The sequence below is a fragment of the Peromyscus maniculatus genome, chromosome 21, assembly GCF_049852395.1.
Source record: "Peromyscus maniculatus bairdii isolate BWxNUB_F1_BW_parent chromosome 21, HU_Pman_BW_mat_3.1, whole genome shotgun sequence".
Classification (NCBI taxonomy): domain Eukaryota; kingdom Metazoa; phylum Chordata; class Mammalia; order Rodentia; family Cricetidae; genus Peromyscus; species Peromyscus maniculatus.
This window is the reverse complement of record NC_134872.1, coordinates 28,055,984-28,082,249: the sequence shown is the minus strand read 5'-3', so window position 1 is coordinate 28,082,249 and position 26,266 is coordinate 28,055,984. Positions and strand designations below refer to the sequence as shown.

General features: G+C 53.6%; 2 protein-coding genes across 2 annotated transcripts in view; one reads left to right on the top strand and one right to left on the bottom strand.

The window, feature by feature from the left end:
- Cdh23 (cadherin related 23) overlaps window positions 1-26,266 on the bottom strand; it is a 386,250-nt gene that overhangs the window by 73,410 nt on the left and 286,574 nt on the right. The window contains exons 28-36 of the mRNA XM_076557194.1: window positions 14,721-14,781; window positions 13,794-13,942; window positions 8,833-8,968; window positions 7,087-7,475; window positions 5,305-5,406; window positions 5,029-5,031; window positions 1,720-1,869; window positions 1,329-1,457; window positions 95-223 (exon numbers count right to left, since the gene is read on the bottom strand). Of these exons, the coding sequence (XP_076413309.1) occupies window positions 95-223; window positions 1,329-1,457; window positions 1,720-1,869; window positions 5,029-5,031; window positions 5,305-5,406; window positions 7,087-7,475; window positions 8,833-8,968; window positions 13,794-13,942; window positions 14,721-14,781 (1,248 nt within the window). The remainder of the gene's footprint in view (window positions 1-94; window positions 224-1,328; window positions 1,458-1,719; window positions 1,870-5,028; window positions 5,032-5,304; window positions 5,407-7,086; window positions 7,476-8,832; window positions 8,969-13,793; window positions 13,943-14,720; window positions 14,782-26,266) is intronic.
- Window positions 20,369-23,383, top strand: C21H10orf105 (chromosome 21 C10orf105 homolog). Its single transcript, XM_015990314.3, has 2 exons — window positions 20,369-20,661; window positions 22,775-23,383. The coding sequence occupies exons 1-2, from the start codon at window positions 20,646-20,648 to the stop codon at window positions 23,185-23,187; spliced, it is 429 nt and encodes a 142-aa protein (XP_015845800.2). The 5' UTR covers window positions 20,369-20,645; the 3' UTR covers window positions 23,188-23,383.

Genomic DNA, 26,266 nt, shown 5'->3' with positions numbered 1-26,266 from the left:
GTTCGGAAGATTGAGGGACCAGTGGGCCAGGCAGACGTTTAAATGGGTGTCTCATGGTCAGCTTTTGTCCATGGTCCACCCTGGGTATCTTTACCTCATTCACGCTGACATTGTATCCAAAGGGGCTCTCAATCACGGGAGGGTTGTCATTGACATCCAGAATGGTCACCTGTAAGATGTGGTCTTTCTTCCGTGGAGGGGTGCCACGGTCAGAAGCCACAACCTGTGGGGAGGAAGAGGAGGGGGTTCACAGTCAGGATTGAACTGTGGGATCAGAACTATGGAGCCCAAAGGCCGTCCCCTTGATAGGGAGGACCTGGGAGGGCCAAGAGACTCACCCATTCATCTCGGGCTGGTGCCCATCACCAAGCTCTCTCTCGCCTTCTGCTTATGCTACAGACAGTCCTTGCCTATGTCAGGTTCATTTGGCATCTGACTTCAGGGTGCAGAGCCCTGGTCTGCCTGTGTTTTGGGCTCTGTTAGCCCCTTGACCTTGACCTTGGGTCGGAGATATGATTCAAGCCTTTGGCCTTGTGTCTGTCATTCCAAGCTGGCCTCTGGTAAGCAGGGAGAGGGCCTGGGATAGTTTTTTGTTTGTTTGTTTTGTTTTGTTTTTTTTTTTTTTTGCAACCTTCTGGAGTCCTGACCACCTGCTGAGCCTGTCCACGGGGGACTTCAGTGCGGCCTCCGTGGTCTCTAGGCACTCGGCCTCTGCTGAGGAACAGTGTGGGCCCAGCAATTCAGCGGCCACCATAGTCAGTGTGGTTCTTCGCTCTGCAGCCAGGTAGGGTTCTTTTGCCCAATCCATATGTGGGGGAAACTGAGGCCCAGCCAGAAGAAATCATTTGCCAAAGGTCCTACTGTGTTCCTGACAGGGTCAGAATCCCACCAGCTCTGCTAGGCATTCTCCTGGCTGGTTTTGCTTCATTTATTTATTTATTTATTTATTTATTTATTTATTTATTGGACAGAGTCTCATGTAGCTCGGGGTGGTCTCAAATTTATGAGAATAGCCTTGAGAATGACCTTGAAGTCCTGATCCTCTGGCTTCCACTACCTCCTGAGGGCTGGGATTCTAGGTGGGTACCGAATGCCATCATGCCTGGCTCTTATGGCAGCGACGGACACCTCAGCTGCTTCTGCTGGGAACAGAAGCGTGTCCCAGGTCACCCTCTCCCATCAGCCTTACTGTGCTTGGCCTTGCACGGCCCACATGCCCCCTGTCACTTGGTGACAGCCAGGAAACTAACCACCCGGGGATTGTGTGAGGTGGGCTCCCTCCTGAGTGCGTGGTGTGAGTGCTCCCGGAGGGGCCAGAAGGTGCTCACCTTGAGGATGTAGTGGTCCAGTTCCTCCCTGTCCAGGGGCTTAGCCACAAACACTTCGCCAATGGAGTCGTTGCTGGTGATAATCTCAAAAGCCCCAGCAATGTTCCCAGAAGCCAGGGAGAAGACCACCTGTGGGAGGAGAGACGGGGCAGGGAAGAGAGATGGCTGGTCGGGTTCAAGGGGCTGCCTGGCCCCCATGCCCACTATGCCTCTGCTCTCCAGGGGTGCTGGAAGAGAGGGATGAGGCTGAGGAGAGGGATCGGGCCCACCAAGGCTGTATGTGCTTGGCAAGTAGGTCCAGGGGTTGTAAGCAGAGCAGCCTGGGGTTCAGTTGGCCCCTGAGGAATGAGAAACACCCTACAGCCTGGGTAGACCCTGATTTGATGCCCACCTGCCCATTGCTGCCAGCATCAGGGTCCCGGGCCTTGACAGTGGCTACCCGCTGGCCCACAGGGCAGTCCTCAGGCACGCTGATGGCCGAGTCAGAGGTGAAGTCGAAGCGTGGGCTGTTATCATTCTCATCCAGTACAGTGATGTAGACCTGGGAACAGACACACTCAGCCGCCTGCCTCCTTCCCCCAGATGTCCTTAGACCATGAGGTCAGCAGGGACCTGAGCAAGTATTCAAGCTCCCAGACCCACCCTGGCTGCTCGATTCTCTGAGCAACGTGTGTGTGTGTGTGTGTGTGTGTGTGTGTGTGTGTGTGTGTGTGTGTGTGCGCGTGTGTGTGTGCGTGTGCATGTGCGTGTGTGGTGCACACTTACTCCCAGGGTCAGGACAGCAAAGAGGGGCTGGTCTGAGGTGGCAGAGACAGGGACAGCTGGGAAGCTGGGTTCTGGCTCATGGGAACGAAGGCTGGGAATACCCGCCTGGCACTGGTACCATTTCCTGTTTTTCAGGAAGATTGAGGAGTTCAGATTTTTACATGAAATGAGCCAATGAGTCACAGAAACGAAAACCATGGGCAGGTTGGTGGACACGCAGCTGCTGGCCAGACTCTGGCAGGCTGGTGGACACGCAGCTGCTGGCCAGACTCTGGCCACCTCAGCTGAAGTTTTGCATTAAAGGGAGGGGGCCAGGCCAGGAGCAGGGGGCTACTGTGTGTGACCTGGGGGGTCCCAGTGGGAAGGGAAGCTCCATGAAATTGCATATTCTTTCAAGTCCACACAGTCTGGACCTCGAGTGGACAAGGGTGGCGGCATGGGCAGGAAGAAAGAAGGCCCACTGTGGGTGTGGCCACCAGCCCTAGGAAGACCACAGGCCACAGACTACAAACACAAAGGCCTCTACTGACTGCCAGGGGCAGGTTGGGAGGTGGCCTAGGTTTTAGGAACCCCAGGTTAGGCCCCCTTAAGCTGCTCCACCCCAGGCCAGTCCTCATCATCCTTATCGGGGCTGTGGCTTCTGGACTCCATATCTGACGTCTTTTGGTGTGCACAGCGCTCACGGTCTTTGTGGGCCCTGTCCGTCCTACAGAACAAACTCACTGTCTCCTCCCTCTGAATCAGGCTGCCCTTCTGGGTTTCAGCCACACCCTACCATGTCATGGAGCAGCTGTCAAATCCCAGGGGAAGTTGGGTCAACTCCTCCACTTCTGGCTGTGTGAGTTTGGACATAGTTACTCAACCGCTCTGGTTTTCCATTTTCTCAGCGGAAAACTTCCGGAACAAGAATACATGGATTCCGGAAGCAGGAAGTGAGCAAACACAGGTAAGGCTGGCTATGGTAATCTCCACTGTCCCTTCTTCGTGCCCATGGACACTCAGTCTTTCCCTGCCCAGCCCGTACTTGTCTACCAGGCGGTACTCTGCATCTGCTAAGCAAGCAAGTCGATATGGGAAATGGAAATAATGATGCCAATGCCCTGTGCTCAGGGCAAAACCCGACAGAGAAAACTGCTGTGATTGGATCTTCAAGTTATTTGGCCAGTCAAGGTCCTTACATCACAGGGCCTACCTACATCCTGTCCCCTCTGCCAGAAAACCTTTTCCTTGTTGGCTGCATTAACTCCTACTCATTCAGCAGAACTCAGCTTGAGCAGCCTCGGGCAAGCCCACCCGGGGTTCCCTGACATCTTCCGACGACGCATGCATTAAGTCACAGTGACGTGAAGCTGTCACTGGGGTTTTCCCTCGGTCTACTTCATGCTGTGCAGGCAGGGTTGACTATCCTTTGGGTTTCTGCTGCATCAGGGGCCCAGCAGAGGCCGGGCACGGTCAGCCAATGCCCCCCTGCCACGGCTGCAACTCCGATCATAGCGGTAGGATGTGAGGGTGGGTGGGGGATGGGAAGGGAGCCAGCCTTGGGGGGTGAGAAGAGATGGGGCCTTCTCCAGCTCCCAGCCTCAGAACCTCATTTACCTGCCCATCCCCCAGCACCCAAATGTGCAGCTCAGGAGCTCTGATGGCTGAGACCTTCCTTCCTGCCCCTCCCCCCTATTGCTGGGACAGGGAGGAGCCAGGTGAAGGTGAGCTGGCTGTGGTTTGGCTCCTGGCCTCAAGAGGAAACCGTATCACCTTTAAAGGCCTTCTCCTGCACCTACACCCTAGTATCTCAAACAGTGTGAGGCCAGCTGGGCTGGCTGTGTATCTGGGTCTTGCTTCTTGGAAGCCTGCAGACGGCTGAGTGGGAGAGAATGCATGAAGTGCTTGCCAGTCACACCAGAACAAGGGGTGCCTGGATGCCCAGAGTGGCATCCCAGTCCCTGTTCCTTGAACCTTTACCACCAGTCAGGGCTGAAGGGCATCTGGGCCCGTAGTACTGAGAAGGATGCTAAGGTCTCTAAGTCTTAGGCCATTTTGCTGGGAGATTTAGGATGTGGGACTCCTGCCTGCTGCCCCAGGGGTTAAAGAAAGCCAGGTGTGTGGGGATCTAAGCCCCTTTTACTCCTGAGCTCCACCCCAGGCCCAGCTCATTTGGGGCCTTGTCCCATACCTCTGACCATAGTAGTCACTCACTCCAAGGCCCCCAGCACACAGTCCTGGTAATGGGGCTCATCCAGCTCACCCTATGGCCATAGCTACCATCCCAGACACTCTCTGAGCTCTGGCCCTGAGCAGCCTCCTTCACATCTCCCTCCTAAGATCCACCACCCCTTCTAAGGAGGGTAGGGCTACTGGCAGGACACCCCGTTGGGGGGTGGTGGTGGAAGGGAAGCACAGAGAAGCTAAGCAGCTGTCCTTTGTCACACAGCCACCGAGAAGGTCTCAGGGTCCCTACCTGTGCATGGTCCAGGTATTTCTTTGTTACCACACTTCCATCTTATGGTCCCATAGGGACTAGAAAGAACATGGAGGGCAGAGCTTGGGACAGGAGAGTGGATGGGGTGGGGGAGGTCCTGAAGGGTCTGAGTGTTCGGAATTCCTGCCATAGATGTTCATGTGCTTCCCCTATTTCGCTTTACAATGATTGACGGGTTCAGTGTGTATTGGGGGGTGGTTGGGTGGGAGTGGGTGGATGTGAGTGAGCACAGACGTGGGCTACAGTAGCATTTGTGTGCAAGCCAGAGGACGACTTGGAATTGGTTGTCTCCTTCTACCATGTGGGTCCCGGGATCAAACTCAGGTCACCAGTCTTGGTGGCAATCACCTTTACCACTGTGCCATCTTGCCAGCCCTCCATCCCATAGACCCTACCTCCGGGGAAGGTAGGAGGGTCTATGCACCACCAGCAGTGTGAGGCAGTTCATGGGCTACTCACCTTCTGTAGGAGCAAGGACAGGAGATGGAAGGAGAGAAAGGCAGATGCAGAAGGTTATTGGCTGGCTTGGTACTTTCCACCCACTACCCACGAGGTCTGCAGCTCATGCCACCCTCCCATCTGGCCAAGGTCTCAGCCCCGGGGGTCTGGTTGCCTGGTGGTGGTCCTGAGACCACCCTTGCCCCAGCTACATGTCAGGAGAGCGACATGTGCTGGGGAGAATCGGGGCCCGGAGGGGTGGCGCTGGAGTGGGGCTCGCACCCAGGACCCACTCACCACAGTAGAGTCCACCTTGGGGCCGCCATCGTCGGCCACCACGGTCAGTGTGTAGAAGTCACCCTTCTCCCTGTCAACCAAGCCTTTGACTGTGATCACACCCTGTGGGCGACGGAGGCAAACATGGAAGTGACGTCAGGCAGCGGTTCCCTGCACCGGCTGGATTCAACCGTCTTCTCCCACCCCACCCTGCCAGCCATGTTTCAGTCCATCGGTCCAGCCCAACGTTCCCGGGAGGCTGCTGGCTGAGATCCCATTGCTCTTACATCCCATCCAGATGCACCGGCCGTCTCTTGTAGAAGGGTTTCCTGCCTCCCAGTCAAACAGGTCCTCTTTAGGTAGAGAGCCCAGCAGTACCCATCACTCCACCATGACACTTTCCCCACATCTGTTCTGGCTGCCCAGACTCACGTAGTTTTTAATGCTCGCTTCCATCCCCTGCCCCGAGAGCCCTTGTTTAGCTTATGTTCCTGATCTCTCCTAGGGCAAGACCTGGCACACTTGCAGGTACTCTGAGTGGTTCTCATCCACCTTGGCCAGGGCAAGCAGCACCATGGGCAGGCCACTGCATTCAGGGCCATATTATTTGGCTCAAAAGGTGGGTTCTGCATGTGGAGGAGGCTGACCCGATTCTGCTGGAACTCTGGGCACAGCAAGGCTGCCTTCCAGGAAGCCCAGGAGGTTGCCCAAACTGCCCTTCTGCACTGGGACAGTCCAGGCTGCAAAGCTGTGCCCCTTCGACAGATGGGCCGGCAGGGATTCATACCTTGCTGATAGTCAAGGGAGGGATTCTGGAGAAAGCCTAACTAAAGCAAAGGGGGCCAACCAGCTTAGGATAGCTACCGAAGAGATGGGAAAGAGTTAGATCTGAGTTTCCTAATAGACAAAGTGAAAAGAGAGATGAAATCCTGTATATAGCGGTAGGCTAGGAAATATGGCAGAATGCATATTAGAATTTCCTGGTAATAATAGGAGCATCTAGGGAGTGGAGACAGCATAATTGACTGTGTCTCCATGCTGGAGCCTCCACAAAATCCTCTGACTTGTGTGTTGGGAAAGCATCTGGGCTGATAAATATTTGCAGGTCCTTTTATTTATTTTATTTTTGTCTTTTAGAGACAGGGTCTTGCCATGTAACCTCGGCTGGTCTGGACGTCTAGATCCTCCTGCCTCAGCCTCCTGAGGACTGGGATTCCAGGTACTCTTGAGGGGACAGGGTTGTGCCGGAAGGGGCCATGGAAGCACCCAGAGCTTGCCTCTTGCTCCGCTCATCTAAGCAAAATGTTTCCAAAATGGCTGTAAACAGCTACCGGAAGCTTCAGAGGGGGTCCTGGGAACTCTCTTACTGCAGGTTGGTCAGGGAACACAGTGAATAGCTGGTGACCCTCACCTGAAGTGGGGCAGACTGGCAGCCATCACTACCCACCCCCACCCCCCATGGATCCCACTCAGTGGAGCTGTTCAGACTTGACCCAAATCTCAGGGTACCCAGTGGGCCCCAAGAACCTAGGGTGGGGGAATCCTATACATTTTGGTACCCAGAGAAGCAGCCTATGCCTGTGTGAATTTAGCAGGGAAAGTCTTTGGCTTTTCCTATTGTAACGTCCCCTGTCTAATAACAAGGACACCAGACTGCTTGGCTTTCAATATAGCCGCCCCAACATACTAGAAGAAATGCACCATAAGGACGTTTAACTTAAGGAGAGTGCCATGCATCCAGAAGGAGCTCAATAAGTGCACACTGTGTTGGGAGAGGCCCGCCATGCCCACACGCCTCCTTACCGTGACGGCATCTATCTTGAAGAGAGCTTTGGCCTGGGCACTGGTGTAGGCATCAAAGCGGTAGGTGATTTGGTTGAGGTTGTCGATGGAATAGGCTTGCACCCGCACAATCTCTGTGCCCAGAGCGAGGTTCTCCATGATGACTGCCTCGTAGGAGGCATTGGAGAACTGAACAGCCTCGTCCAACTCATTGAGAAGCGTCACGTAGACGCTGCAGAAGCCCTGATTGAAGGGGGGCGCGCGGTCTGTGGCGGACACGTTCATCAGGTAGCTGGTCTTGGTCTCGTAGTCCAGATAGTCCACGGTCACGATGAGCCCTGTGCTCTCGTCAATTTCAAACTTGCCCTCGGCGCCCGACAGGATGCGGTAGTTCACAAGGCCACCATCCCCTGCAAGGAGACGCAAGCCATGTAAGTCCCAGGTTGGGGGTGGGGCTGCCCTGTGGCTTCTTGAGCTGTCTATACCAGGGGCTGCTCCTGAGAGACCTTGGCTGTTCCCTCCTCCCACCCCCAGCATACACTATCCCCAAAGATGTAGTAGAAGAGGGAGCAGAGATCAAGGTGGATGGCAAGGCCCAGCACACCACAGACCCCCTCTGGGGCTTGATATTGGCGCTAGAAGTGTGCCAGCGGGAGTTGGCTCTGCTCCTAGAGACTCCAAATTTAAGTTAAAACGCCTGTCTTGACTATTTGGATAAAGCGGGTATCTTGTAGTGATGTTTTGATCTAAAAGCTTTAGATGCCCTCAGAGCAGCCAAGCCTTTATTTGGTTCCCTGCTGGAAGAGACTCTTGGTGCCAAGGAGTTGCCCAACCCCCTCGGCACACCACTGCTCAAGCAGGAGGCAGGCAGTTTGGGAAGGTCGGCAAGGAGACGGGCACAAAACCATTTAGCTTGGCGAGGGCACCCAGGACTTTCACCAGCTTCTCAAAGGGTTGCCTGTGCCAGAAAAGGCCTCCGCAACACACAGTGACCCTGACCCTGTGCTGATGCGCCATTTAGAGACTGGCCCAGCTAAGAATCCTTAGATCTATGTCCCGGTCGGTCACTCATCCTGGGAGGCAAGTGATCTCCAATGCTGAGGGGGCATGGGGACTCTTGGGGTAGCTGATTAGAGGCTTGGGCTGCAGCCGGGGCAGCAGAAGTGGCTTGGGAGCCTCTTTGGGGGTGGTGGAATGGGGAGGAGCCCTCTCCTAACTGGGCCCAGGCTCCATAGAGGAGGCTGCAGTATTCTGGAATCTTGTCCTCTTCACTTTACAGTGAGCACTGTGGCCACTTCTAGGGCTTGGCAACCTCTGCCAGGTTGGGGCCGCCTTCAAAGCAGATCACTCCCCTACAGGAAGGATGGCCTGTGAGGAGACTTGCAAGTACCAGACGCTGGCAACCCCCTGTGCAGTGGAGGGTGGCCGCTGAATAGAGGGTTAGGCCAAGGCTAGCCTTATGACATGGCCTTGTTGCCTTTCTTAGCCTTTTCTGAGCCCAGGCCAAAGGCTAGCATTGGGCTGGTCGGTCCTGAGATGACTAATCTGGGTGTGCAAAGCGGTCCACTCTCCTCTGCCCATCAGAGGTTGGATAACTTCCCAGACTCCCACCCTCTTGAGTCTGGGCATCTGTACGGACCAAATACCACCCAGGAGCCCCTCCTGACCCTGGGTGTGGCTACATGGAGAGCCTGAGGATGACAGGACCCCCTGGCCAGTAGGAGGGTCACCCTGAGAAATGGCACCCGCCCTCCCCGCCTGCCTTACCGGTGTCTCTGTCTGTGGCTCGGACGACGATGACTGAGGTACCGACGCCCGCGGTCTCTCGAAGGCCCAGGCGGTTGTACTGCTGCTGTGTGAACACTGGGGCCTCATCATTGACATCCTCCACATACACGATCACCTGCAGGGATGTGCCAGGGCTCAGTTCGGGGAGAGTGGAGGCTGGCAACCCAGGGCATGGTCCCTGCTCCCTGTGGCCTGTTGAGGACGCCCTCTGGAGGACCTGGCATTGTCTTATTTCCCACTCAACCTGGTTCCTCAAACAGGACCAGCCACAGGGCTGGTGCCCAGACACCTTTTAGTTCTGCACTGACCTATAGGAATCGGCAACTATCTGTAACACTTTAGGGTGGTCAAGTTTCTCCAGTGCAAAACGGTAATGTTACTAACGGCTTCATGCCGCACTGCTCCTGAGGTGGTTAGGAAGACAAAATATGGTATGGTAGTTTGAATGTAATTGGCCTTCATAGGCTCATAGGGAATGGCACTATTATGAGGCGTGGCCTTGTTGGAGGAAGTGTGTTACTGTGGTGGCAGGCTTTGAGGTCTCCTACACTCAAGCTATGCCCAGTGTGGGCACAGACTCCTGTTGCCTGTGGATCAGGATGTAGTACTCTTAGCTCCTTCTCCTGCACCAGGTCTGTCTGCATGCCTCCATGCCCCACCATGATGATAATAGACTCTGAAACAGTAAGCCATACCAATGAAATGTTTTCCTTTATAAGAGTTGTTGTGGCCATGGTGTCTCTTCCCAGCAATAGAAACCCCGACTAAGACACCAGGCTCATGGAAGTACTTAGTAAGTGTGGTGGTTTAGATGAGAACGGCCCCCATGGGCCATTCATCCCATGTTTGAATGCTTGGTTTCCAGTTGGTGGAATTATTTGGGAAGGATTAGGAGGTGTGGCCTTGTTGGAAGAGGTGTCACAGGGGTGGGGGGTGAGGTGGGGGTGGGGGAGTGGGGAGGTGGTGGGTGGTGGGCTTTTACTTCTCTCTTGCTCTTTATCTTGGTCTCTCTCTCTCTCCCTCTTGCGCATGCATGTGTGTGCATCCTTGTGTACCAGATGTAAGCTCTCAGCTACTGCTCCAGTGCCATGCTGGCCTGCCACCATGATGGTCAAGGGCTCCAGCCATTTGAATCATTAGTCCTCAAATGAAATGCTTTCTTTTATAAAATGCTTTCTCTCATCTTGGTGATGGTGTTTTGTCACAGCAATAGAGAAGTAACTAACTCCATCCAAAGATCAAAATGCAGCTAAGACAGAGGCAGGAAAAAATGTGATGCCAGCAAGAACAGAAGCTTGTGACCCCTACACAGCAGCCCTTTGAAGATTGCCAGGGCAGACAATGGTGAGCGGGGACTGATCCCTGGCTCCTGCTAGCGCCACCAATGAAACAGAGGACAGTTCCTCCTACCGATGGGGGTTTTCTGGTCCCCTCTCCCACTTTCCTGGGGAAACGTACTAATGACTTTCATGATATCCTTGTCCTGGAGTTGTTTTTGGGGGACCCTACCCCAGAAGGTGACCGTTTTGGAATTGTGTGATGTGTGTGTGTGTGTGTGTGTGTGTGTGTGTGTGTGTGTGTGTGTGTGATGTTCCTCATTGTTTTTCTATACTTTTTGAAATTTCCCTTTAATGGATGTGTGTCAGATATAGAAAAATGCTCCTATTGGATGTTTACGGAAAGTCGAGTCTATGAACAAGGATGGCCCCTCTCTTCGTCATCCTCCCGTACCCGGGAACATGCAGAGAGTTTTCTGTAGACCTGAATCACACTGTCTGGAAGACCAGAATGGAGGGGAGGAAAGGGACATCAGAGTCCAGGCACACAAGAGCTACCAGGAGTCTCAGGCTCTGCTTCCTTCAAGAGATGCGAACAGAGTTCCAGAAAGCGGAAGTCATTTTCCCAAGATCTCACAGGGACAAGGGAGGCTGAGGCTGGGGAGAAGACAGGAGTCTCCTGGCTCCCCACCTCCCAATGCTCGGGCTCTGTGCTGGGGATGAGCTGGCCCCAGTGTAAGAGAAGCCCTTTTCCCGGCTCCCTAAAGCCAGGGTGGCAGTACCTCGAAGCGGGCTGGAGAAAGGAGGAAGTGGAGTGGGGTACTGAAGACAGAAGCGGGGTGGCCAAGATGGCCTCAGGGCACCTGCCTTTGGCACTTTGACGATATGGATAGCTGCCTCTGGGATTATCCCAACACACACACACACACACACACACACACACACACACACACACACACACACAGTTAGCAGGGAATTCACTGGTCTACTCATGGTGGGTGGGGTGGCAAAGCCAGGGGAGCAGAGAAAAAGAGGGATGTGGTGGCTGGGGAGGCTCACAGAGGGTTCCCTCCTGCATTGCCTTGAGGTTCCACAGCCTGTCATGCTAGCTGTTTCCATTTCCCGACACCAAGAATCTCCTATGCAAATGACAGCGTCCACCTCAGATCACAGCTGTAGTAGAGAACCTTCTAAATTTGGCTTTGCCCACAGCTTGTTGCAGAAGATCCTGGGTGTGGCGGTTGTGGGAGGAATTTGCACAGGCGAATTTTGGGAACTCTGTGTAAACAGAAAGGAACCCTCCATCTTTCAAAACTCCAAGCCCTCCCTTTCCGGAGTCTGCTTGTCCTAATGACCTTGACTCGGGGGTGGGGGGGGGCGTGGGGAAGAAACTGCCAATCTGACAGTGTGAGGGGAACAGGAGGGGGCGGGGCTGTAGCTTGGCCACATGTGGCCAGGCTTTCGATGGCTCTGGTGGCATTTTTTGCAGTAGAGACAGGAGGAGAGATGGTGTGTGGTTTGTGAACCTGAGAGACACAGCTGAACAGGAAATACAGGCCAGCCGAATTCTTGCTGAACACAAGGAAACTGCCAGCTGCCTCACAGAACCAGACTGCTTTCTGTCCAGAGTTTATGCTACCATACCCTCCAACAGGGACAAGAGGGCAGGTGCGTGTGTACACTTGGGCATGTGGGCATGCAAAGAGCATGTGTGCCCAGAGAGGCCCAGCATCCATAAGGATGGTATCCCTCCTTGTGTCCTGGCCCTCAGGGGACTGTCTCTAGCCCCTAGGGCAGGGATTACTGCCTGCAGGGCAAAGCTAGAGTCTTCACATTGCCATCAGAAAGGTCCCTGGCTAACCGGGGTCTCTTAGGGTTGCGGAGGCTCTGAATTACAAGAGCCATCAAATTTTCATGCCAGGGGGACAGCATCTGAATTCTTAAAGTTACTCTCTGGGAATGAGGCTGCAGCTCCTGTCAGGGCTCTGGGGAGCCTCCTTGGGCACTGTGGTACAGAGGTTAGTATAGTGTAGAGGCCAGAGAACAGTCTGGGCCGCCTGCCTGGGGTTGAAGCCTGTCTATACCCATACTGCCACGGGATCCTAACCCTTACCAAGTTGGTTAATTCCTTCTTGCCTCAGTCTTCTCATCTGCAGAATGGATGTGATGCTGGGCCTACCTCAGAACTGGGTCAAGCTCTTCCTCCTCAGGCTCCTCTTGAGGACAGGAGCACATAAGGGCCTGTGGCTATGGCTGGGTGCCTCACCCCTGCAGAAGTACACAGGATCTACAGATCTACCTTTGATCTGCTTTACACCCAGGGACGTTGCAAAGAATTTGGTTTAGCAAGGTTGGTGGTGAAAAGTGGCACGTCGCAGCTACAGTGATCAGGTGCCAGGAGGAGGAGGCTTCTGAGGAAGAGGTGGGTGGGGGAGGTGAGGGACCACGGAGAGGGCCGTGGTTAGGAAAGCCTGAAGTCCAGGGATGCAGCCTGAGCCGCACTAATGTCAGCCACTCTGTGATCTGAGGTGAGCTTGCAAAAGGACGACACTGCCGTGAATGTGCTCATGGGCATGTGAACGAGAGCGTGTCATACGGGGAAGCACTGCCGTCAAGACTTCCTGGCGCGTTCTCAGGAAACCACGTCTGGGTCGGTCACCATGCTCGGGAAGGATCCAATGGACCTGATCCCTCTCCTGTGTTCACTTGGACGGGTATTCATTCACCCCATAAGGGGTGTCAGGGGTGACTTGTCGGGAGCCAACTTTCTCTCCCACCTCCTCCAAGGTGGAGGGCCGGAGCTGGGGGAATCCAGCTTTGGCCCCACTCCGACAGATCTACATGGGGTCCAGTTCCTGTTTGGACGTGTCCATCATCGGCATTTGGGGAAGTGTCCCTTGAGTGAGTTGAGTGACAGCTGGCCAGATAGATTCTGCTCAGTGTTTCTAGTCCCAGGAAACAGCAGGTAGCGATGGACTGATAAGTTTTACTGATTCAGGAATGCTCATGTCTGGGTCTAAGTCCCCGCCTGCTCTATTCCCACCTCCCTCCTACTCATGCCTGGGCTCTGATTCACTTCCTATGGCTTTAGGGTATGGGGCCTTTGGGCTGCTACGTGTGTATCGTGTGTGTATCGAGGGTGAGGAGGAGGAGTGTGCATGCACAGGACAGGCAGGAGGCAGATCCTTGTGTTTGTGTGCCCGTTAGAGAAGGTCTTTTAGCCTCAGCTGCCTAGTGAGGGGGGCGGGGTACAAAGAATGCATTTGATAGGGCAGCTGGGAATGGGATGGGAGTATTTTAGGAACAGTTTCAAGAGAAGCAGCATTGGATTTGGACACAAAATACATCGTTGCAAGCCCTGCTTCTGCCTCTAGATACTTTGCGGTGTCTCCATTTCCTCATCTGCAAAATAATGTTGGGATGTAGCTGTTCACACTTATGTCTATGAGGTTTCCTCAATGCATTGTGGAGAGCTGGATGGATATAAAAGTTAGATTGGTGAGGATTCCTCTTTCTTCCTTTAGGACAGACAGGAGTATCACGTACCCCCTTCCTCAGCTAGAGAAACTCAGGCACAGAACAAAGGGACAAATCCAAGATCCCTGGCTGGGCTTGCCCAAGATGTCAATCAGTACCAGAACCTGCCCCAACTGGTAGTCTCACCCTGACAGAGCTCCGCATGGGGCCCAGGTCATGGTTGTAGGCTTCCACCATCAGCACATGGGAGGAGTTCCTCTCTCTGTCCAGGGGCCGAGGGCCTCGCATCAGGAGCCCGCTGCTGATGTGGATCCGGAAGTTGTTGCCATGGTTACCTGTGTGGAGGAGTACATGAGATGCATGGGTTGGACTGGGAGGAGGATGTCTGTAAGATGGAGGACAGTGGGTTCCAGGCCCTATGGCAGGTTGGTGCTGCCCACAGGATGTGGGAACTTGACTGAAGCCCACAAAATACCCTAATGAGGGGTGCATTGGACCTGCCTCTTCCTTATATGAGGACTAGGACCTTAGAAGGCCTTAACCCTTGTCTCCACGCCTCTATGTCCATCGAGGGGAGGGAAGCTTCAGGAAATTTCAGAAGGGCCTTGGACCCAAACCCTACTGTCTGTGGGTGAGTGAATCTAGTATGTAGTGAACCCAACTGGGCTGGGTTGGTACCCATGATCTTGGTTTCTCTCCAGGGACACACTTATCCACACTCAGCCCCTGGAGTTCTTCACCCTTGATCCTATAAGCCAGTGGATGAGTGGACTTCATGCTCTGGTTGTGGTGAGCTGCCCGGGAAAGGGTTCCGGATTCTAGTTGGCCCAACGAGAGTAAATCCCCAAATAGTTTCCCTGGCTTCCAAGGTTCCCTCTGTCAAGGTGACAGCTTTGGGAACATGGCAGCTTATGGAGATCTTAGGAACCAGGCCAGTATACTACCCTTTGCTTAGAACATATGTAACTTGGTGTAAACAATCAGGAACCCCACTTCCTCCTTGGGCTCCAGCCTGTGTGTACAGCACTTGGGCATCAGCTCTGGTCAGCCAGAAAGAAGCGTCGTCTCCGTGGGGCAGCGGCCATCCCTCCTGTCCCGTGGCAGCCCACTTACCATGGAGGATGCGGTACCAGACACGCCCGAACTCGCCCTCATCTGCATCTGTGGCTTTCAGCTGAAGGGGAAGAAACAGTGGAGTTATTCCTAAGTCCCAAGGCAGGGAGGGAAGCTGTTTTTTCAGCCCCTCTCCATCCCCAGGCATGTGTGTGCATCCCTTTTATTATCCACAGGGTACCTATGGTTTATGCTGGCACCAGGACCATCCAACCCATCCCCTTTTCATGGGGATACAGGGGATTGCTGTGGGATATTTCATCATCACTCTCTGGCCCAGACTGGAAGAGGCCACTCCATACGTCTATGATCCCCTGCCTGTGGGGCTCTTGACATCTTAGGAACATCACCGGGGTGACTGTGAAGCAGGGGCATCACTGAAAAGCCTACCCTAGCATGGGTGACGACATTTGAATGCTGCGTCCCTGGAGCCTGACCAACTTGCGGACAGTTCCACTGAAGAGTTTCCCGTGATCTCACCTGTAAGTAACCTATGGTCCTGTAAACTTAATACTTCACCAAGGTAGCATTGGGTGGAATCATTGGTTTTATCATCAGTGCCCTATCTGGGGTGAAGAGATGTTTGCATACATCTCCCTGGGGAAAGCCTGGCAACAGAATTAGTACCTATTGTGACTTGAATATAAAATGTCCCTCCCTCCCCCCCAGGGTTCTTATATTTGAATACTAGGTCCCCAGATGGTGGCACTGTTTGGGAAGGTTGTGGAAACTTTAGGAGGCGGTGCCTTGCCCTGGAAGAAGTGGTTCACTGGGGACTGGACCTGAGGTTTCATTGCCTGGTTCTACTTCCCATTAACTCTGCTTTCCCAGTGTAGATGCACTATGACGGCCAGCCTCCTGCCTCAGTCACCACGCCTTCCTTGCCTGCTGCCATGATGGACTGGTATCTCTCTGAAACTGTTAAGCAAAATCCGCCCTTTACCCATAAGATGTTTTTGTTAGGGCATTTTTTTTTTTTTTATCACAGTGATAGGAAAGTAACTAAGACACCACCCAAAAGGGGACCAGCAGACCGCATCTGCCATGAGTGATGAGATGCCCATCTGAGACTGACCCACCTGGGGGGAGCAAGAAGCAGTCACAGCAGCAGTTACATGGCCTTTGCTGTGGGTGCTGACATGTAACTGAGGCTCAGATGTCTGCCCAGAAAGAACTTGCCTACGTAAGGGAGGAATTACAGTAGGAAAGTGATGCGTGGATGCTGTTGATTCGGCCAGAAAGATGCTGAAAAGGGAGAAGGGGATGGAGGCGCCAGCCTGCGGCCTCCCACGGCTGGCAGGATGGATGCAAGGGAGACAGAACGCAAGTTAGAGCTGCGATCAATAGGTTTCCTGGGAGGCAAAGACCTGGAACCCACGGAAAGAACAGGAGACTAGGGAGGAGTCGTGTAGAAGTGAGAGAAAAGCTCCTCAGCCCAATCTTTAATTCAGGGAAAGGAGGGGTAGGGGTGGTGGTGGTGGTGGTGGTATCAACGATTCAGCATTGAGGCAGAGGCCTTAATTATGGCACAGGACCATAAACTATGATAACCAGGGACTACTTAGCCTTGGAACTGTTTGAATCGGGAAAGACTTATTTATTATTTTTGCATACCTGTATGCAGGCATGCTATGAATGTGTGGGTGCCTGCAGAGCCCAGAAGAAGAGGGTGTTGGATCCCTGGGAATGACCAGATGTGGGTGCTAGGGAGCAAATTTAGGGCCTCTGGAAGCGCTGTGAGTGCTCTTAACCACCAGGCCATCTCTCAAGCCTCAGGGGAAAGACTTTCAAACAAGGAACAAAAGAGCCTCTCTGAGTCTTATGTGTGAGGCCATGGAACACAGAGACAGTCAGGAATGGCCTGAGTTGTGTGGAACTAAGGAACTAAGGGATATGACCGCCCGTTCCCCCTTGAGGTGAAGAGGGCATAAACTGAGACCATAGGCGAAAACACGTCTCCCAGACAAGCCACTGGGGACACTTGGCTATGTCTCAGATCTTCGTGGCTAGCAGGGACTTGGGGGGACAAAGAGGAATGGCAGGCATTGCTAAGGGAACTGGGCATGTGGGAGGTGGTGACTGATGGTCAGTCTGTGGCTTTGAGCACTGTGTGTGCCGGAGAGTTACAAAAGAAGTTGATTTACCTAGGGCTGGGCTTGGGGCTCGGGTATCTTCACTGAGCTCCCTGGTGGAGCGTGACCTTTACGCTACGGGAAAGGCTCCGGTGGATTTAGATGATCTAGACCAACGTGTCCACCGGCTTTGTCAGGCATTCGGGCAAGGGTGAGGGGATGAGAGGGGGGCAAAGGGGTCTCGCCAGGTCACTCAGACAGCAAATGAGGTAAGATTGGTGCTGAGCCAAACGCATTAGGGAAAATATCGACAGAGGGCGGAGGCTGTGCCAGAGAGCTTCTAGAAGGCTTAATGGGAGAGGAGAAGGAAGGAGTAAATGATGGAATGAAATAGGTAAAGAAGACAAGACCGTCCAATGAGTGGGCAGCCATCGTTTCAGAATAAGCTGTATGCATTTCCCGCTTCAAGAAAGGGTACTGGGCCGGAGGGGTGGCATGCGTCTGCCATCCCAGCATCGCACGCAAGGCCAGGAGGACTGTCATAATTTTAAAGCTAGCCTGGTCTACATAGCAAGTTCTAGGCTAGCCTGGACTACAGAATGAGATTCTGTATTGAAAACCTCATTTAGATTTCAGTACCTTTCAGTAACTGGGTGTTGTCAATGGAATGTGACCAGGGTACTGATCCAGAATCAGACAGTCAGTCCTTTAGCGGGCATGGCAGATGACTACATGGACCCCATCCACCCTTCATTGCCAGTTCAGTCAAGAGTCACAACCTATCCCCATCAGGGCCATCATGGGCAGGGAAACACATGGCAACCCCATGTCAGGGCCCCAGGATGAGGAGATAGGGTGGTTTATGGAGGACAATTGTGCATTCTGGAGCTACAGAGAGGGTAGAGCCCCCACCCAAGATGTGGTGTCCAACATCACTCTTTGGGTTTTTTTGAGGAAACAGTTGACAAATAGTGACAAGATCTTCCCATGATGCATTGGACCTTGCTAACACTCTTTTGGTGTCTCCCAAGCTGCTAAACCACACAACCACTGATGCTTGTTTACAGTGGATAGTCATGGGGCTCCAGAGAGCCTGCCCATCCTCTATGAAAATGTCTCATTGTATCATGCCAATCCTGAGTGTCTCCCAGATTTGGAAAAAACATCTGGAATAACAGTAAAGATAGCCTCCAAAGAGTCCGAAATGATGCCCAGAAGCCATAATGATGAATTACCCCAGTGCTGGATGAGTTGTGGGCCAGAGAGGCCCCCGGGAACCCCCACATCAAATAGGCTATTGTGATTGCTGTTGGTTGCATGCCAACGTTAGGTGGTACATCTTTATTGTTGAAGATACGACACGTGTTGGTTGAAGAAAGCCAGGCAGGACAGAGCTGGGAGCTCCTTCCCTGCTGGCTGAACTTTATAGTGCAACAAGGCACTATGCAGTCTGTTAAGAGAGAAGTCACAATCTCGCTCTGTTATGGACCCTAGAGGGGCTACATGGCCGGCAAAATGTGCCCTCTGGGGTAATAGTGGCACGACTGTTATAGGTGCTTTTCTATTGGACTTAAGGACCATGCCACAGGGCAGAACTCATCTTTGGCACTATAAATTAGGGTGATACCTCATGGCTGGGGAGGTCACAGGCCCTAGTAGCAAGGCCACAGCTGTTGTTCTGTTCAACGGATGTGATGCTCTCGTCAACTTGCCTCTCTGGCATTACATTATATTCATAGATTATCACTGCTGTCAGCCTTGGGCAGGAAAACCGTTTTTTCAGTGGACAATAATTACTGAAGAAACTCTTGGGTGGAGCTGCTTAAAAATTAGGTGGGAGGCTACATCTTTGGGAGTCGTCACCCATGGTGAGTTTTTTGATGATGCAACTGTTTTTGAGTCATTTATGCTCCTATAAGTAACCCTAATAAAGTTATAGTTCACCAAGGAGAACTTGGGTAAATCATTTCTTGGGTTTGTTGTCAGTTTTCTACCTTGAGTGAATATGTTCTTGTCTCCCTCTACACTGTCCCCCCAAAAGAGAAAGAGGTGTGTGCACTGCCATGTCACTAGTCCCCGGCACATAGGAGGGCTGTTTGTGTTTTGTGTTATTGTTTTGAGATTAAATTTCAAGTAGTCCAGCCTGGTCTCGAACTCCTGATCTCCCCGCTTCCACTACCCAAGTGCTGGATTACAGGACTGAATCGCCACAACCCGACGTTTTATATATGTGTTGATTGGAGATGTAAATGACTGAGTGGCGTCTCTAGTGAGAGACACTGAGCTGACCCTGAGTGAGCCCAGATAAAAGTCACATGCAACACACAGCACTGAAATGTCTAGTTTCCTGGTCCCCAATATGCTGCATGCTCAGCTGCACCTGGGTCTCCACTTGACTTTCCCCATGATCCTGTGGGTTATTCCAGGGTTGCTCTAGCACACGTCTTTCTTGGCCACAGTGATCAAATCAGTTTTTTTTTTTTTTTTTTTTTTTTTTTTTTTTTTTTTTTTTTTGAGACAGGGTTTCTCTGTGTAGCTTTGTGCCTTTCCTGGAACTCACTCTGTAGACCAGACTGGCCTCGAACTCACAGAGATCCGCCTGGCTCTGCCTCCCGAGTGCTGGGATTAAAGGCGTGCACCATCACCACACGACTCTCAAATCAGGTTTTTGTGACTTGGTGCTCAAAGCTCTAACACAAACTTTTCTATCTTCACTCATGGGTCACACACTTCCAGAGAGAGAGAAGGACCAAAGAGGGGGTCCTCTATCCTTGCAAAGATCGAGTCAGCAGAGAGACTGGGCCCTCATTTGTCTGTGGCAAGGGCTCTTGTCCTTTCATTAGGGAAACACCGGGTTCCTACCCAGCGCTAACTCCTTGGCTAACTCTGGGCAGGCTCTGCCTACCTGGAGCACAGCCTTGTCACCTGTTGGGAGGGGCTGTGCTGGGTCACCAAGGCTCACTCCATGTTTAATAGTACACTGGAAGGCTCTTGTCTACCTCAGGGTAGGGAGACAAGGCTTTGTTTTGTGGTGAAGGGCTATAGGCCTTAGATGTAGCTGTGACTACTACCATGATGCCTTCTGAGACTTTGGAGCCCCCTGGTAGAGATGCAGCCCACAACTTGGGCCCCTCAGCAGGCAGCTGGTTGCCAGGGAAGTTCAGGATTCTTAGAGGAAAGGAGGGTTGTGGGGGAGGGTTGGAGAGAACCCAGTACTCCACTCAAACTGTGAGTGGCCTGTCCTTGGCTGTCCCTCGGTCCAGCGTTTTGAAATTTGAAAAATGCTCCTGGCCCTCACTTCTGCAGCCTTCTGGCCTTAAAAGGGACGCTCTTCTGGGAAACCCGGGAAGGCGAGGCATAGGGACCCTGCAGGGGAGGGGGGGGCGTGCTGTAGAGCCCATCACTCCGGTTGTCCTCCTTCTGCTGTCTCTCTGCTAAGAGACCCTCTCCCTGGTAACCTGGAGGTTGGCAGGCACTGAATAGTCGACCATACCATTCAAATTTCCAAGGGGGATGGCGGGAGCCCCGGGCCCACGAGGCAGTTAAACCCGCCCCCTGCTCTCACCAGTGTGTCCTCTACACATGGGAGGGCTCCCGGGAGACAGGCTGGAGTGAGCCACGCGGGAGCCTCCCCTCTCCTTCTTCCCACTCAGTTGCCATCCCTACGCTCGCCCCCAGTGGTGTCCCCCCACCCCACCCCCCTGCAGGCCAGGACTCTCCCAACGAGAAACCAGTCTCAGCAGGAAAAGCCGGGAGAAAGCCAGCCGGTGGCAGGCCCCCGTAATACATAGGGACACAGCCGGCTGGTACACCTTGGACCTCCTGGGACAGCTGAGAGACCTTGCCACTGAGAATGCAGACCTCCAAGGGTAGGCCTGAGGCCGGTATTGAAGGACTGTAGAGGAAGCCAGTGAAGGAAGTCGGGGGAGACTTTGACCGGGAACTTGGGAGGACGTGAAGGTGTGCTCAGATTTGGGGAGTCCTTCTATTTCTCTGAGAGAAGAAACGAGGCCCAGTCCAGGGCAGTGGCTAAGCCAAGGTCACACTTCCTCTGTGGGATTCCAAGGGAAGAAAGAAAGTTCTAGTGAGGGCTTGTAGAGGGGTACATTCAGTGGAGGGCTCCAGTAGGAAGTGGGCTCCATGCTCGGGGGTTAGGAGTACTTCCTCCAGAACCAGCTGTTCTCGCTGGCTGACAAGAGGGAATCCAGCAGCTGGGCTTGCCTCAAGCTCTGGGACCCTTCTCAAGCACCCCAGAGTCCCTGACTACCACCCACCAGAGTGGCTGGGATGCCCAGGCAGAAGTGGCCCTGGGACCGATAGCCTCACAGCTTCTCTGGCTTCTGAGCTAATAGGGACGGAAGCCCTTCTCAGCTGGGATTGTCTTTTCCTTACTGGGGCCAAGTCCTGAGAGCCGAGAGACAGCTAGCTTCTTTCCATGGGGGATGGCAGTGGGCATACCCCGTCCCTCCTCCAGCTCAGACTCCGGGAAGGGCTGATCCGTGAATGCTGTCCACTCAGAGGGCTTTCCAGGCCCTGAAGGGTGGAGGCCCTGAGCAGTTAGACGAGCATCAGAATTTCCAGCCTGGAGCAGCTTCAAGGGCTGGGAGGGGTTGGGGTAAGAGATGGGTGGTAGGTGGGTGGAGAGCACTGGATGCCCTCCGTTAGCTGTGCCCAGGAGCCAGGAGTTAGGTCCTGGAGTTGCTGGTGAGTGCCCACCTGGGACAAGGGCTGTAGGGGCTAAGGGGCCAGGGTGGTCATACTCTCTGATTCCCCATAACTGCAGGCAGGACCTTGGCATAACTGAGCCTCCTCTGTGGCCCTGGATTTGGTGTCAGAGCCCGAGGGAGATGCAAAGTTACCTGGAAAGGAGGAAGCTGCTCTCCCTCCACCTCAGGTGCGACTCAAGTTCAGAGTCTCTAAGTTCAGAGTTTTACTTGGACCTTTGGATTTCTCTACTGGGTTGTGCAATTCAAAAGCCATAGGTGCTGGCCCGTCAGCTGGACGGAGGCCATTTGTGTGCTTTGATTGGCCTGTGTCGCACCTCCAATATTTGAAAACGGATTTCAAAACTTTTGGAATCAAGTTTATCCGGCATTTTGTAATACCTGTCTTTCTTCTTTGCTTCAAACAACTTCAAATTAGATGCCAATATTTAAATAGCAGGAATGTTTGCCTTTAAAAAAAAAAAAAAACTCAAAAACTTTCTTGCCTCAGTTGGGGAGCCTGAAGAGCCTGGCAAAAATTTTTAGGTCCCCCAAGGGCCAGCTTAGGCTGTGGGGGCCATCCAGGGCCGCTCTGGGAGCTGCCTATCTATCCTCTTTGGCTATGTATTACCTGCACTAAGGCCCTGGAATCATTATCACCAGCTCCCAGACATCCACTTTAGCCTGGTCCTCTGTCTATGAGGACAGCCTACAGCATTCCCCATACAGGATGGATTCTCTGAAGGGATAATGGAAATGTCTAGAAGGTTGAATGATGTCACAGGGCAGATTTCCGGCCTCACTCTGTCAACTCTTGACGGTTCATATTTCCCGAGTGTGTCTGAGTGACTCAGAGAGGGCTGGGGACCATTGCTGGGGTCCCCAGCCACCTACCCACAGCACCTTATACTCTGCCTTGTTCTTGGTTCATTAAGTGGCTTCCTGGCAGATTCGGGCTTCGATTTGGGTTTTTAGGCTTAAGACTATACGGCAATTGCTGAGAGCCGATTATAAAATGCCAGAAAGCTTTCAGTACGTTGTGTTCTCCACAGCCACGGGGCAGGGGTTTAGCGGAAAGAAGCCCCGGGTTCAGACCCAGCCCATCACGAATCGGCTGTATCTGATGCCTCTCTGGGCTTCGCTGTACTGACCTGTGACCAGAGCCTCGTGGGAGCATGAGTAACTGCTCAGCCCCCCGTTGGTGTACTCCAGGTAAGTCTCACCTGTCCATGCCTGGGGTGCAGCTGCTTTGCCCTGATTCCCTGTCCTGCCCTTGCAGGTACCATGAGCACAGGGGGGCCCAGCTTCCCCAGCCCTCCAACCTTCCTCATGACTCCGACCACTTCTGGGACCTACACCCCGGCTGCTGACCCTGTGCCGGCTCTCCTCGCCCTGGCCTGCATTTTTCTGCTGTTGGCCTCTTGCCTGCTCTTCATGATGCTGTGTAAGCCCGCGGCGCTGGACCCTGGTCGTCAAGGGGCCCGGGAGTGCATGCCGCATCACCCGGTAAGCCCCAGTGAGCCCAGGCTCCGGCTCTGGAAGCGCCTGGGCTCGCTACGCCGTTCTCTGCACAGCTTCCGGCGAGGCAGGCCTGCTGTCCAGCAGTGTCCCCCGCCGCCGCCGCCACCGCCGCCGCTGGGCCTTGATGACCACCGAGGTGACTGTGACTTCACTGAAGCCACCAAGATGTGATACAGTGCTCATCCCCGCACAGGTTCGCCTAAGACCATCCTATCTCCGATGGAGCCTGGCCTCACAGACTGTAGGGCAGTGATGCCCTGGACCCCATATCACCCCGGTATTTCCCTGTGTGTCCAGCCCTTGTTCTTTCCCAGGAGACTCTGGCGGCCCCTGCTTCTGCTTACTAACAGACCCTTGGCTCAAAACACCCACCGGCCTCTAGACCTTTACTCTGCGGCCCCGAGGTATAACTTGGGGCATCACAGCTTTTTTGGAAGCTAGGTATCTACTGATCCCAGGAATAGCCCTCTTTGCCCCTCCAGAAGCCTTGCTCATCTTCTAAAGGCCCAGCTTAGAGCAGCTGCTAAAAGGTTCAGATACCTCAACCAAGTGGGATGTTTGCCTACCCTGGGTCTACACTAGCCTGCATATCTGTGCTAACCTAGTACTCCAGAGAAAGGGACTCAGGGATCCTTTTCTTGACTTTCCTGGCCCTTCTTGTGGATCTGGTTGGTTACCAGATAGGGGCCTGGCAAGTATCAAATCGTGAACCTGGGAACCTCCTTTGTGGCCTCCTGTCAAGACAGATTGGGAGGGCCTGAAGACATTAGCCTACAGAAGTTTCCTATATGCTGAGTGTGGGAGTTTATACTTGTAATCCCAGCATGCAAACAGGCTGGAGGATTGCTCAAGGTAGCCTGGCTACAATGTGAAATCCTAATTCAAATGAAATCAAAACAAGTTGGACAAATAGATAAGAAAGAGGCTGTTGTCCAAGGCTAGGTGGAGGCTGAATCACTGGGGTAGGAGGCTGGCCACTGCCAGTACCGGAGAGGATGCTGTCTGGACTCCGAGGCTGGCACCATGTCTCACTAGGAAAGAGGTGACCTCCTCTCAGATAGCATGGACCAGACCTCTCAGGACAGCAATAGGATCAAGACTAGCTGGCACTAGCTGTATTCTCTGTTATGGCAACCGCTTCATCAAATGACCCGTGGAAGCCGGCCCACTGCAGTGTGGTGTGGGCTGCTGGGAATCCCAGCCTTCTGTCCCATCTCCCACGGCCAAGGCCTTCTGCTGTGCCTCAGACTTGAAGATTGGGCAGAGGGAACCTAAGATGCTTAGGTCCTGTTCCAGAGTCAAGTGACCTGGGACCCCATCCCAGGGCTGCCCACCCCAGCCTGCTATAACCCAGAGTAAAGTCACCCAATATTCCCCAAGACTAAGCTCTGGTTTTGCCATTCCCTAGATCCAGAGCCCTCACTGGCTCCCTTTGCCTACTGGATGTACCCCCTCCATGGTATGCAGTGGGATCTAGGCAGTAGATCTGTCTAGCCTCATCCTGGCCAGACACTTAAGGCAACTGAACAACGTGCCCTCCCTGTCTACGGTCTAAGTTTTGCTGGCACCTGCACTGTGAGGCCTTCTTTGTCTCACAACAGAACTGCCCTTCCGTCTGGAGCTCCTCCGGTCTCTCATCTGTCTCGGGGAGGCCAGCAGCATGCACAGTCTTGCCTGTCTTCTTTCCTACAAGCCTGGGAGCTGCGGGTAGCTGTGTCTTGTCCCAGTACTCACTGCATCCCCAAGGCAGCAGGCATCTGCTGTGAGCCTGACCCACACTGACTACTTAGCGTCCCCGGTGAGACCCCTAAAGGAAGGTGGCTCTCCCAGCATGGGCTCTCCAAGCATGCTATGGAGGAGAGGTCACTGTGCCTTCCTCCTGCATCCTTGTGATGAGAGAGAGAGAAAGAGAGAGGGAGAGAGGGAGGGAGAGAGAGAGGAAGAGAGAGAGAGAGAGGGAGGGAGGGAGGGAGGGAGAGGGAGAGGGAGAGGGAGAGGGAGAGGGAGAGGGAGAGAGAGAGAGAGAGAGAGAGAGAGAGAGAGAGAGAGAGAGAGAGAGAGAGAGAGAGAAGACAGAGAACGCATCTTTGCAGGGCACTTCTAGGGCCTGGGGGAGAAAATGTCCCGAGACCCTGAACATCTGAGAAGAGGGAACAGCAGGGGAGCCCTGTGTCACTCAGGGACTCCAGGATGTGGACTTAAGTCTTATGAACATAGAAACCAGCATTTCAGGGCCAGAAAGCAATCCAGCTTCTCCCCTCATGGCTTTGAACAATGGCCCCCTTGCCTCTTCACCCCCTCAAAGCATCTTAGGTTAGACTCCTCTATGGCTTGCTATGCCCTTATGTTGGGTGAGCTACAGGTTCTGGGGTGCCTATCAGTGAGCTGGGGATGTCGGGTACTGAGTTAGGGTGGTGTTCCATTGCTTCATGGGCGGGGGCTCTAATTCTTTCCTTACCTGAGGCCGGGGGTGGGGAGGGACCCATTTCCTCCCTCCCTGTGGGAGCCAGCCGCTGGACTGTCTCTGGCCTTCCTGGACTCTATTATAGAGTCAGCTCTCTGTTCCCTTCTTGACCATCCCCAGTGCTCCCCCAGGGAGGTAAGCACTCCTCCACCTTCTGCTTTTCCTTCCCTCCGGAGCTGGGGGCACAGTGGCGGGCCAGTCGTTGTTGAGTTTGGCTTACCCTTGGATTACGTGGAAAACACTGAGTCTGGGGAAGCGGGCCATTTAGTTCCTGTCTTCCCGCAGCAACTAAGCCCCGCTCCTGATGTGTGTGGACAGATGTGTGTGTGTGTGTGTGTGTGTGTGTATGTGTGTGTGTGTGTGTGTGCGTGTGTGTGTGCGTGTGTGTGTGTGTGCGTGTGTGTGTGTGTGTAGTATGTACGTGTGTGTGTAGTATGTACGTGTGTGTGTGCGTGTGTGTGTATAGTATGTACGTGTGTGTGTGTGTGTGTGTGTGTGTGTGTGTGTGTAGTGTGCGCGTGTGCACACGCTTGCTTCATTTTCAGGGTCATCCTCCCTCTGGGCCTCTTAGCTGCGGCTCCTCCTCTGGGCCAAGGAGCCCTTTCTTCCTCTGCCTGCTTTCTTCCAAGAGGGGAGCCTGGCCAAGAAGCTGTGAAAGCCGCTCTGTTTGGCCCTGTTGAGCCCTGGCTCTCTCTCTCTCCTTGAGTCCTTTCCAGGAAAGAGTTACTTTCTTCTCCCCGATGCTCTGAAAGGCTCCGGGGGAGGCTGAGGCGAGCCAGGGCCCTG